General features: G+C 38.2%; 2 protein-coding genes across 5 annotated transcripts; one reads left to right on the top strand and one right to left on the bottom strand.

The window, feature by feature from the left end:
* Positions 1 to 745: 745 nt before the first annotated feature.
* LOC135783687 (uncharacterized) lies at positions 746 to 3,816 on the bottom strand. The gene is made up of 3 exons (XM_065294440.2): positions 3,407 to 3,816; positions 3,015 to 3,055; positions 746 to 2,149 (listed from the first exon to the last, which is right to left on the bottom strand). The coding sequence occupies exons 1-3, from the start codon at positions 3,522 to 3,524 to the stop codon at positions 1,097 to 1,099; spliced, it is 1,212 nt and encodes a 403-aa protein (XP_065150512.1). The 5' UTR covers positions 3,525 to 3,816; the 3' UTR covers positions 746 to 1,096.
* Positions 3,817 to 4,403: 587 nt separating this feature from the next.
* Positions 4,404 to 11,207, top strand: LOC135783438 (E3 ubiquitin/ISG15 ligase TRIM25). Of its 4 annotated transcripts, none has more exons than XM_065294165.2 (7): positions 4,404 to 4,608; positions 6,704 to 7,349; positions 9,074 to 9,169; positions 9,464 to 9,697; positions 9,809 to 9,831; positions 9,902 to 10,047; positions 10,142 to 11,207. In XM_065294165.2, exons 2-7 carry the CDS (start codon positions 6,738 to 6,740, stop codon positions 10,369 to 10,371), a joined length of 1,341 nt encoding a protein of 446 aa, XP_065150237.1. In that variant the 5' UTR covers positions 4,404 to 4,608; positions 6,704 to 6,737; the 3' UTR covers positions 10,372 to 11,207. The 4 variants fall into 4 exon arrangements, with proteins under 4 accessions (XP_065150237.1, XP_065150235.1, XP_065150238.1 ...); XM_065294163.2 differs by having other exon boundaries at positions 4,404 to 4,637; positions 10,142 to 11,206; XM_065294166.2 differs by lacking the exon at positions 4,404 to 4,608 and adding an exon at positions 4,640 to 4,746.
* Positions 11,208 to 12,119: the final 912 nt, after the last annotated feature.

The following is a 12,119-nucleotide window of genomic DNA, read 5'->3' as shown; positions in this document are numbered from 1 at the left end:
CATGGACAGGTCCAATGCGAGTATAGAGCCAACCACTGCACGACACTGATTGGACATTTTCAGGGGTCCTCAGAACACTACCCCATGAAGAAGTTTAGTGCATAAGCATGTCTCATAGACTGTGCTTGGGCTGAAGTGATTGCGTTAGCTACCTCCTGGGGTAAGCCACTTCCACTTCCACACCATATTGTGCTCCCTCCCTGAGACAGAAGGTCCTTCCTAAGGGGAATCCACCCGGGGGGCTTTCGCGAAGAGCATAAATATTTATATTGTGATTTGTAAAGTCACACCGTGTACAAATAACAAGGTAATAAGAGACACAGCCATCTTTTAACCGTATAAATACAGTATAAACCATGTAGCAGTGCTTCGCCATCTGAGAATATAGTTCCCAGTATGTATACGGTTAAAAAAATGCTGTGTCTTATATGACCTTGTTATTTGTACACGGTGTGACTATACAAATCAAAACATATAAATAGGAAAATGTTAGCGTTATTTTGTCACTTATAGGGAGCAGTATGCTAGCTGGAGCCATTCACTTACAGTCTTTGTGCTAAGCTAAACTAGCTGGGGCTGCGTCAGACAGAGTTACAGCACGCACAGAGAGGAGAAAGGTATGCATGGACTTATCTAACTCTGGGGGATACGGTGAAGAAGCTAAATTCCCAAAATGTGGGCGTGTTCCTTTAAGTACTACTATGTGACGTCATAGTGACGGACTGAAAGGGAACAAGTAAGATACAGTTTATGTTGAACTATGATGAACTTTATTTCAGTATAATACTGTAATTCTCTCCATGTAGGCAAACTCTATGACCATTACGTGATTTTCATTCCTTGAAAATGAAACCAGAAATTAAATATTGCAGATTTCCTTGATACAGAATGTATTTGCAAAAACAGAATACCATTTATACTCCTGCAGGTCATTATTTGTGATTAAAAGATCACACAACATAACTGATACAACCCAAACTTTACATTATTTGCTTTTAGTACAACCAAATAAAAAATACTGCAGTATTCACAGACACAAAATACACTGCTAGTGTAAACCTTTAGAACAAACAAATGATCGGTCACGATTAGTCGGTCAGTCATGGTTCTTGTAAGTAAGGTGCTGGTCGAGGATTTTCAGGGTCCTGTAGCATTTTCCACAGTGGGAACACACAAACGGACTCTCTCCGGCATGGGAGCGCCAATGGATTCTGAGTTTTTTCCAGTGTCTGTATCGATTACCACACTGCGTGCAGCTGTACGGTCTCTGGAAGTGTATCCTCTTGTGTTTACGAAGGGTCTTGCGTAGGATAAAGGTTTTGGGACAGAGCGAGCAGCTGTGAGGTCTCTCGCCCGTGTGTAAACGCAGGTGTCGTCTCAGACGTTTCTTGTATAGAAAGATTTTGGTACAGAAGCTACAAACATGGAACAGGCTAGACCAACTGCTGGCTTTCTGAAGTATTTGGACCATCTGGAGCTTTACAGAGCAGGGTTTGAGCTCGGGAAACGTGCCCAGTTCACACTCGAACAAAGACGACGACGGTTTCTGGACACAAGATGACAAACAAGAGAGCTCTTGATGTGCATTAGTAGATCTGATCCGGTCCAACTCCGGCGTTTTACATTCCTCAATCTCCCCACGCTTCACTTCAGTTTCACCTTCCACTAAACTCTCAGTTTCTGTATGGGCTCCTGAAATTTGAAATGTTTGAATTTCCTCTTCCACATCATCCTCCTTCAGTACAAGCAGTGTCACATCTTCATCTTCTGTTACAGCTGTGTCTTTAATCTCAAGTTTAATGTCCAGTGTGAGTTTGTCTTCATCTGTGTCTGGTGCTTCTTGCTGATCAACAGTCTGAAAGGATTCCTCCTCTTCCGACTTTCCAAAGAGCGTGCTTGAAATGTCAGAGTCATTGGCTGGTAATATAGTTATTTTAACCTTTTCTTCTACAGATGACAGCTGGATTTCTCTCTGTTCTGACTGAACTAAAATTGAACGGAGCTCTTTCGGGGGCTCTGATTGGTTCAGTGCGGCCTCCATTACTCCCTGAACTCCAATGAACATTGTCTGCAGTGGATATACTGTGTTTCTGTATAGCTGATCTGTAAATGACTGGGACTCTTCCGATCCTGCTCCGTCTCTGCACCCCTAACATGTTAAAACAATTTGAGTATCTTATTTTCTGTATGTATAATGCCTAACAAACAACTATTCAAACTAGAGCTGGACAGACTTTGTGCAGTGATTTTGCATTTACTATAAAAAAAATATTCCACTATACAAACTAACAACAATTAGGGTTGCAAAAGGGGCGGAACGTTTCTGGTAAATTTCAGGAAACTTACCATGTGAACCTAATTTGTGGAATTTTAGAAATATTACAAATTGGAAACTTAACAGGAATATATAGGAAATTAAGTAAACTATTTGGAAATTTATGGAGATTTATAAAATTATGTCATGTACACACATAAATAAACATTTTGTTTGGTCATAAGCAGACATGCAAGGTCTTGACTGATTTAATTGTAAGTAGAACTTTAATTGATTCTTTCATTGAGTAACACAAAAGCATAATAAATATTATTAAAGTTATTATAATAGTGCTAGCTTACATTTAGATATCTGATTTACTGGCTAGCTAGCTATATAAACACATTTTGGTATTTGCTAGTTAAACTGTTAAAATGCAGCAAGTGTGTCGTCTGTGGTAGTCAAGGCTTTGAAATCCCCCCCATCATATTTAGACACTACATTTTTAATTATCTCACCTAAATGTTTGCATATTTTGTACGGGTTATACAGTAGTTATCAGGTATATAATCAGTCAGCTGTCTTAAGTTTGGTTCATTGAGTTTTTCTGGTGTTAATGAATAAGGATCATAAATCTTACTGAAAAAGAGCTAAACACAAATCTTTATACTGTAGCTATGAAGTAATGTGGTACAAAACAAACAAATTAAATTTAAATTTGATGTCAAAACTCAAAAGAAATAAAACAGTGAAACTTTACCTCAATGTCCTCTGCTGGATTATTGAAGGAACATTCCTCACCTGTAAATCAAAACGTATACGGTTACCAATATCAAAAAGTCATCTTTTCATTATTATTTCATCACGCACCCATATTTCTATTGTTTACTATACGCTCTGTAAGTAAAATAAAATAAATTCAAAGAGTAAAAGAAAAAAGTTTGGAGTAGGCTATATCAAAAAAGTAGTCCTCCAGATTGTTTTATTCATCGTGGTGGCCCTTTCTGACAAAACTTTTGGAGACCCCTGCCCCCTAACATTTACAGAAACACGTTAGATTTAAAGACAAACGTTATTTATGCACATGTTAGCTGCCATGATATTTTACTTTGTTAGTTTGAACCTCGCAAATATAAACAGACAGACACTTACAGGGTGTAAGGCACAAACTCTCTCTGTACGCTTCTGTGATTTCACACAGCAGAACCTCCAGCAAAACTTTCACCCGGTCGTGGAAAACACGCGCTCTCCTCTCTGCCATAACCATCATGACATTTAACGTTAAACTATTAAAACGATTCCGATGAGCGCAATGACAAATTAAAGACGCGCTAATTTTAAATTACGCATTTCGTATTCTTCTTCTTCTTCTTCTTTGGTGTTTAGCGGCAGCTTGCATCCAGTTTGTTGCACTACTGCCATCTTCTGCTCATACTTGTCTCCTCCTAAATTCTCTTATCCAGTCCAGTTTCTTTTAAATAGTCAAAAAAATAACTTGCTCCTTGTCCCTTTTCCGCTAAATATAAGATACTTTTAACACTTACATCTATTTGCGCAATACTCTGTAGCTGTGCCATCACTTCTTGCCTTTCCTGATTATATTTCCCACATGATATAAGGATATGCTCCACAGTCTCCTTTTCCTGACAATAATCACACAAACCTGTTGGGTGCTTTCCTATAATATGCAGAGTGCTATTTAAGTTGCTATGTCCCAATCTTAATCTACTTAAAATGACTTGCTCTTTCCGGTTTCTCCCCTTACCTCTATTGCCACCTGCACTACTTTGTATGAAATAACAGTGTCTTCCCTTTATTTCATTACTCCATTGCTGCTGCCATTTCTCCATTGTTTCACTCCAAACTATACTCTTACCTTCTGATTTAGCTCGCATTTCGTATGAAAACGCTAATCGTATTTGATTTCAGGCGGCTGTGCAGACTGATCAATTTATGACGTCAACAATGTACCGCGAGAGTCGACTGCTTCGTATGCTTTGACATGCTCTCGCGGTACTTTGATGGGGTTTTTTTTCGCGGTACTTTGATGTCATACGCCAATCGGTCTGCGCAACACGTCATAAAAACGAGCGTTTCCACTCGGATTCCGTACCCTTGAGATCACATGACACTAATCGGCGCTCCTGATTGGCCGACGCAATAAGTCACTGCAGCAGATGTAAAAGAGCTTCCGCCCAAGAGCTTTATTATCATTAATCATTAATACGTAAAAGTTTTCGTGATGTTTTGAACAGACATCTTGATATTAGATGCGTTCGTTTCGGTCAGAGTGTAGTTAATCAGTGCGCTTCTACCTATCGCAAAATCCAAATGCTCGATACGTGATCACAAAGGTGGGGATATTTCTGAAGAGTTCTTCCATGTGAGTGCAGCTTAACTCAATATGCGTCAAAATGCTGTTAGTTAAAAATAAATGTGTTCAAGTGCGTTAAACAGCTGCCAGGGCAACACAGGCATTAAAACACATGCAGGTACTGTAACTTCTGTGTGATATATAGGTTAGCAGGTATGATTTCGGAATATATACAACAACTCAAAAATAAAGAAAGCTGCGTGCAGCCACATACTGCCTTGAGATTATACACAACAAACACTTCAGTCAGCATTGTTTACTGTTTGTTTGAATTATTACACGTATATGTTTGAGTTCAATAAGTGACTGGAACACATGAGAAAAGCAGAACAATGTGTATTGTAAGTGTAACTCGTGAGTGAAACGGCTGCCTCCCATCGTTTTGCTGTTTTGGTTTGCTTGTGAGACATAATCAGAGAGAAATTACTCATTATTTGGCAGTGTGTATCTAGCCCGTGTGTTTTCAATGGTGCAAGTTTTTAACTTTTATTTTGACAGGCAGTCGACACATGCTGCGTTTTGTGTTCCGGATTGTTGCAGCAAATTCTTTTAACAGTGTTCAGAAAACATCGCGTCTCATGTGACTTTAGTCATTTACACCTGGCTGTTGCTAGAAACGTTTACATTTAAAGTATCTTATGAAAAGAAAAAGGCAAACTATTTATTAGACGTGACCAATCAGATGCCAAAACCAGGCCGCTAACCCCCGCCCAAGCACGACGGTTGCTAAGATACTTGCTGAGTCAGCAGCGCCGGTGACGTCACTCTTGTCACTTTCACTTTTGATTTTCTAACGATAAGAATACACGCGATTCTCCGCGGGTAAGTTGTGGTTACATTCGTTTGTTTACGTTGCATGTTGTTTAGTAAATTATTTATTTGTAAACATTCAAGTTATTTCTTTCTTCCTGCTCTGTAACTGTAATGACAACGCGATAACTGACTAAAGTAAGATTGTTTATGTCTTTTGTTTGGGAGTATGCTTTTGAGGGTTTATTTTTAATTTCGTCATTTTTAGTGTTAATTTGATTATGTAACTGTGCCTGCGTTTAAAACAAAGTGTCCTATCCTATTTCTTTATGATTCAATGGAATACTTAAATACTTCTACAGCCACGACTATCAATTTAATCAATTTTAAGTTAGGGCTGCATTAATCGCAACTCATCGTAAAAAATGTGTGTGTGTGTGTGTTGTGTATTATGTGTATATTAATACACATATGCATGTTTAAGAAGTATTTACATGTGTATATACAATTTTATATTTATATATAATTTATATTATATATAAATATGAATACTTTATCTATTTATTTTATTTTACATGCATGTTTACATAATTATTACACACACACACACACACACACACACACACACACACACACACACACACACACACACACACACACACACACACACACACACACACACACACACACACACACACACACACACACACACACACACACACACACACACACACACACACACACACACACACATATGATCTAAACAAAAACGATTACTCTCCAAACGATTAGTCACGATTAATTGTTTATTTATTTATTTCTATAGCACGTTTACAAACCACCAAAGTAAACCAAAGAGATTTTGCAAGCATCAAATAACTAAAACAAAATATACAAAACACATAAATAGGGCATCTGCAAAGAGTCAGAGATGACAAAGGAAATAAAAAAATTAAGAAACATTCTTAGATATAAAACAAAGATATTCAGTGTTGCAGAAATGACTTTAATGTATATTTAAAATGATCCTTACGCAACTGAAAATGTCCCAAAACTTTGATTGATGTTAGATGTTCTGGAAGGACTGATTTTATATCAAAGAACAAATGAGAAACTATGAGATCAGTTTCAGTAACACATAAGATTATTTGTTATTACTTTATATGTTGTGTACTCTGATGTTGATCCAACCAGCTGCATCCATGTAAAAAAAAATGCTGTAGATATAATGTGCTAAGTGATGTATGCAGGAGGTCAACCTTACTTCTTACCCATAACCTCAGTCATAACTGGCCATTTTATGTGTTTATGCTGTTTCATAACAGAGCTGTCCACATTAACGTGTTTGATCGGCCCGTCATGGCGACATCTGGAGGAGACAGCAGCATCCTGGAGGAGGAGCTGACGTGTCCCGTGTGTTTGGACCTTTACCGTGACCCCCACCTGCTGCCCTGTGGCCATAACTTCTGTCTTCCTTGCCTGCGCAGACTCAAAAGCCGATCGGACCACGGCCGGTTGAGATGTCCCGAGTGCAGGCAGAGTCACCGCAGCTCCGCCAGCTGGCAGAAAAACTTCAAACTGGCGAACATCGCCGACGGCTTCCGCCGGCATGCCCAATCAGACCGCCCTAGCCGGAGCGGCCCGCCTCACGCACACGCCGAGGTGCGCTGCGACTACTGCACAACAGAGGGTGGTGAGAAGGATCCCAAAGCTGTTAAAACCTGCCTAAAATGTGAAGTGTCTATGTGCCCGAAGCACGTTCAGCCTCACCTGGAGCTCCCAGCGTTTCGAGAGCATCCTTTGGTGGAGCCGTTGAAAGATATGAGAAAACGAAAGTGTGTGGAGCATGATGAGATGTTCAAGTACTACTGCGTGGACGAGCGGCTCTTCTTGTGCAATGCCTGCACCATAGAGGGAACTCACAATGGACATTCAATCAAAACGTTAAAAAATGCCATGAAAGATCTCAAGGTAAGAGTCGGTGTACAACCAGGACCACATCTCGCTGTCCTTGCATTCAGTTCCTAATGGTTTTTTTTTTTTTTGCTTAATTTATTCATATCCCTTCTCCAAACCTAGTTGTCCTCTACACGGAACAGGGTTTCTCCCTTGTCATTGTTTTCAAAAAACTGTTTTCATTATTAACAAACTAGATAACTTGTTTTTACTTGTTATCTGATGACTAAAACATGTCAACAAGCAATGGTAATAAGCTTATAAAGTGGAACTCACATCCACATCGGTAGATTTTTGCCATTTCCTTAATTTTGTGTTGCAAACTAGAAGTAAAATAAAAGTCTCCTCTCAACTTATGCAGGTGTAATGGTGCGTTCACACCAGACACAAATGAAGCGTTAAGCGCCATTGATTTACATATTAAGTCAATGCAAAGACGCAATAGACATCCTGCAGCACGATTCCACAAAAGATCAGAGTTTTCTGAAAAAAAACGAAATTTGGTGGATTTTTCGCACTGCGTTAACCAATATGGAGGTCAAATGGAGGACAAAATCATCGTCGCTGTATGCGGAGCTGTACGACAAATCTTTGTATTTTTTATAGAAACAGGAATAAAAAGGATCTTGCTTGGAAGAAAGTGAGTGAGAAGGTCAGACAATCTGGTACTCTGTAAAAAAAACTCTACTCAATTTGAGCTATGTACTAGTGCTGTGTTCAAAATATCGATATGACGATGCATCGTAATGAACGCCTGACGATGCGCGCATCGATACAGCACCTTCCTTATCGATTCGGATGCACTATTGAAATACTGTGACGAATCACTGTTGATCCTTGATCCATATGGAAAGGACGCATGTGACTCGTGGAGTATGTAGAGTGAAAGGTAGCGGGGTATACTTTCACTTTTCGTGTACAAATGGCAAAAACACGACTTTTACAACACTGCTTATTCAATGTACAATAAACAGATAATAATAATTATAATAATTATAATAATGTAATAATAATTACTAAATTCTGAACAAAAATGTAATTTAAAATAGTTGTATTGTGATGCACATCGTATTGTGCCCTTGTATCGGGATACGTATCGTATCAGGAAATTGTTGGGGATACACAGCCCTACTATAGATTGTTTCAGCAGTAGCAACATAAACAAGCGGCTGTCGTGATCCGCACGTAACTTCTGGTAAACTACGATAAGAATAAATAACAACAAAGTTCTTTAAACTTAGTTTATTTATATAACAAGCAAAATAAACAACACATAGATTACCTATGAAACCAAAACATTTTCAACGAGACATTTGTTCAAGAGATCAGTTTAGCAACTAGTCAGACCATTAAAAAATGAAACCGGAAGTAAAGCTCTGATTCAGACATGTATCGCGTCTTCGCACGTGCATCCGATGAAACCGTCTATATACATATTGAAACCACAAGCTAGCTTAAGCCGGCTAATTTAGCGTATTGCACAAAACTCAAAATGTTAACTCAAAATGTTCAAGTGTCCAACTACGTGTGATTAGTACGATTGATTCGTGTCTGGTGTGAAGAAGAAAAACTTGTTTCATTTACAGGCTGTGCAGACATGAGATGGCTTTAGACAGATTTCCCGCTGACATTTTTCATTTCATAGGCAGACTGACTATTACTGAATATAAAACTGCAAAATAGTGTGTGTTGTCGTTGTCATCTGTAATCTCTTTATTACCTCCTATTTTCTGCTGTAGGTTTGTGTTGACATTCAGATGCACAAGGTGAACAGAAAGATCGTAAGGGTGGAAAAAACCCGTCAGGAACAAAAAGAGATTGAGCGCCAAAACAAGGTAAAGTTCCCCTTTTAAAAATGCTGTGCTGCTTAAAACAAATTTCATCCATTACAAAATTGCCTTCTGTAAAATAATGCACATTGGGGAAAGCGAATAAATCTAGTTGGGAAATGAGAGGGTAAGTCGCCCAAAAATTACCCCATGATTTACTCGCCCTCAAGTTATTTGAGATACATATGCCCATCATCTTTCAGGTATTTTAGAATATATACTTGCTCTCAGAAGGCAGTTTTGTTGTGGATAAATTGTGTGATTCCTTCAGTACATGTACAAACCTCTGTTCTGCTTCAGGCCTATCTGGATGATACAGAGGATCATCTAGGAGCTTTCCGAGAGACCTCCATTGCACAGTTGGATGCGTTTCTGTCTTCCATGCGTGATTGCGTTCACACACATGAAGTTGAGCAGGGATCTGGAGTACAACAGAACCTGAGCCGAATCGCTCAAGATCAGACTCGCCTGCAGGGGGTTCACTCGGGGCTCGACAGACTTCTACAGGAGAACGATCCTTTTCAGTTCATTAAGGTACATTTCACCAGCTCGTGTCACATAAATGACAGTATAATTATTATAATGTGTTTCTGGTGTGCATGCATCTCAAGCTAAGGCTTTCTCTTTATTTTGTTTTGATTTTAGGAATATAATTCATCTGAGAAAAGGTACGAGTTTGGATTTTTGCCTGCAGTGCGTGCTGCTTATATGGTAATAAAACTGTGAATCTATTTCCAGGTACCGGAGGCTGTTAAGAAAACCTCTGTTCTTCCCTGATGAGCCCACAGTCGACACGGAGCCGCTCTATGAGATCGTTGAAGGGAAAATGACGGAGTTTATCGCTGAATTACGTCTGCAGGCCTCCACTCTCATCAGTACAATCTGTGAGTCTACCCGTCACCTGATCACTAACCGATGTTAACGTGTGTTTGTGTTTGCCATGATGAACATTATATATCTTTTGATTCCATATTGAAGGTCATTTTGAGGGAGCAGATGGTGTGGATGAGGATGAGGAAGAAAGCTTTGAGGATGATTACAATGACAGCGGCAGTGAGGTAGATGACGAAGAGGAGATGAGGAGTGAGGAAGAGGAAAATCTCAGCACAGGAGCAGAGACTGCAGATGAAGAGTACACACCCGAGGAAGATGATGATGATGATGAGGTGGAGGAGGAAGATGATGATAATGATGAAGACGAGAACTAACAGATAATCTGCACTGCTGCCGTCACACTGGCGAGTTGCCAAAGCCCTCAGACCCGTGTGTGTTTAAAGTCAGTATTCAGTCTTGTATCGTTAAGACTTTTTGGTGAAAAGGTTTGGTTTTTTGTTGATATCTTAGCACAAAATTAAATTAAGAATATTTTTCACTTTTACATTAAATATCATCTGTCTAATAATTAAGGTGTTAAACAGGAGATACTTTGAAAAGTACATTTGGATCCAGTCAGAGATTGTAATGTCTTTCTAACAATATTATTTATTTGAGAAAAAAACAAGAGCTCTTTTCAGGTTTGTTTTACTAGCTCAGGGTAGAAATGTTAACACGGTCGTCACTTTGGGGTGGACTTCAGTTGCACTTTTTTCTTTTACTTTTGTCAAGATGCAAAAATGTATATAATAAACAACTAATGATTGTATTGCCAGAAAGTGATGTGTTGAAAAAATAAAGTATGCATCATTTACAGAACAATAGTGTTTGGATAAAACAGGTTTAAATTTTGGGAAAAAAATAAGTTAAATTAAAAAATCTGAAGGTATATCATTATAGACCAAGGTCTTGACTGTTCACTTACTGGTGCAACCAACCCAACCACCCCCCCCCCTGTTTGAATTTTTTTTTTTCATAAAATAGGCGTTTTTTCCAGTTACTACTCATACAACATTTACTTTAAGCCTAAATAGAAAAAGTAATGATTTTTTTATTTAATAAACATACTTTGTATTAATAGAGACTATTAATTTAATAACTCAACAGCACTGAAGAAACATTGTAAGCATATTCATTTAAAACAAATAAAACTCCGTCTGACGGTGGTGACACTAATCTGACGGTGGTGACATTGGCCTCATTATTCCATAATGTATACCACTCAAGTCAATGGCTTCTTGCTTAAACTTTATATAAATATTTGGTCCAAAAAAATAACAATCCTGAGCACTGTGATGAACAAATATCAAATCATAACTTCCTAAAATACAGAAAACCTGATGGTGGTGCCAAAAACCTACTCTTTGACATGAAATAAGTTGTTCACATTAGCCATCTTGTTTCCCCTCTGTTGTTAGCTACTTCAGACCTCTTCTTAAAAATGATATATTTATTTCATAATCTAATCTCATATTTTTTTACAAAGATGACGGTGTTGACATGTTATGGTTGTCACAGTAGCAGTGTCCAAAAATATGAAGAAGTTTACGAGAAAATAGCAAACATACAGGAGCTTGAGTGATCTCGAAGCATGCAGTAGAGCCGAAGGTTTAAAAAATGGGGTCCTCAGGAATGCAGTTGACCCTGTAGTTGTCTGATTTTATTGCTTTTTATAAATATCTGACGGTGGTGACGAATATGTGGGACACATTTTGAGCAATCACAAACTAATAGTAAATATTGTTCAAAACTCACTGTTTGTAGTTTTTAATACATATTACAATGTACCATTTCATGTGGTAAATATATTATTCAATTCAATTATTACTTTTGGCTTTTTTAATCAAGTTGAAATGATTATCTCTTAACCAAGGACAGCTGATTTTGTAGGCAATGGGCCAGCATATTATCATTAAATTTATAAAAAATAAAAATAAACCTATAAAAGAACCTTACATATGTGCAAAGGACCCCCTGATTATAACATTGATTCTTTTTCTTCATGAAAATGTTATTAATTTCCAACAGAATTAGCACTTTCCTTAGTGGGACATGTTTTTGCCAAAGTTTCAAGAATCAGTGT

This window comes from Paramisgurnus dabryanus, chromosome 2, assembly GCF_030506205.2.
Source record: "Paramisgurnus dabryanus chromosome 2, PD_genome_1.1, whole genome shotgun sequence".
NCBI lineage: Eukaryota > Metazoa > Chordata > Actinopteri > Cypriniformes > Cobitidae > Paramisgurnus > Paramisgurnus dabryanus.
Note: the sequence above shows the minus strand (reverse complement) of the source record. Positions and strands in the feature narration are given on the sequence as shown.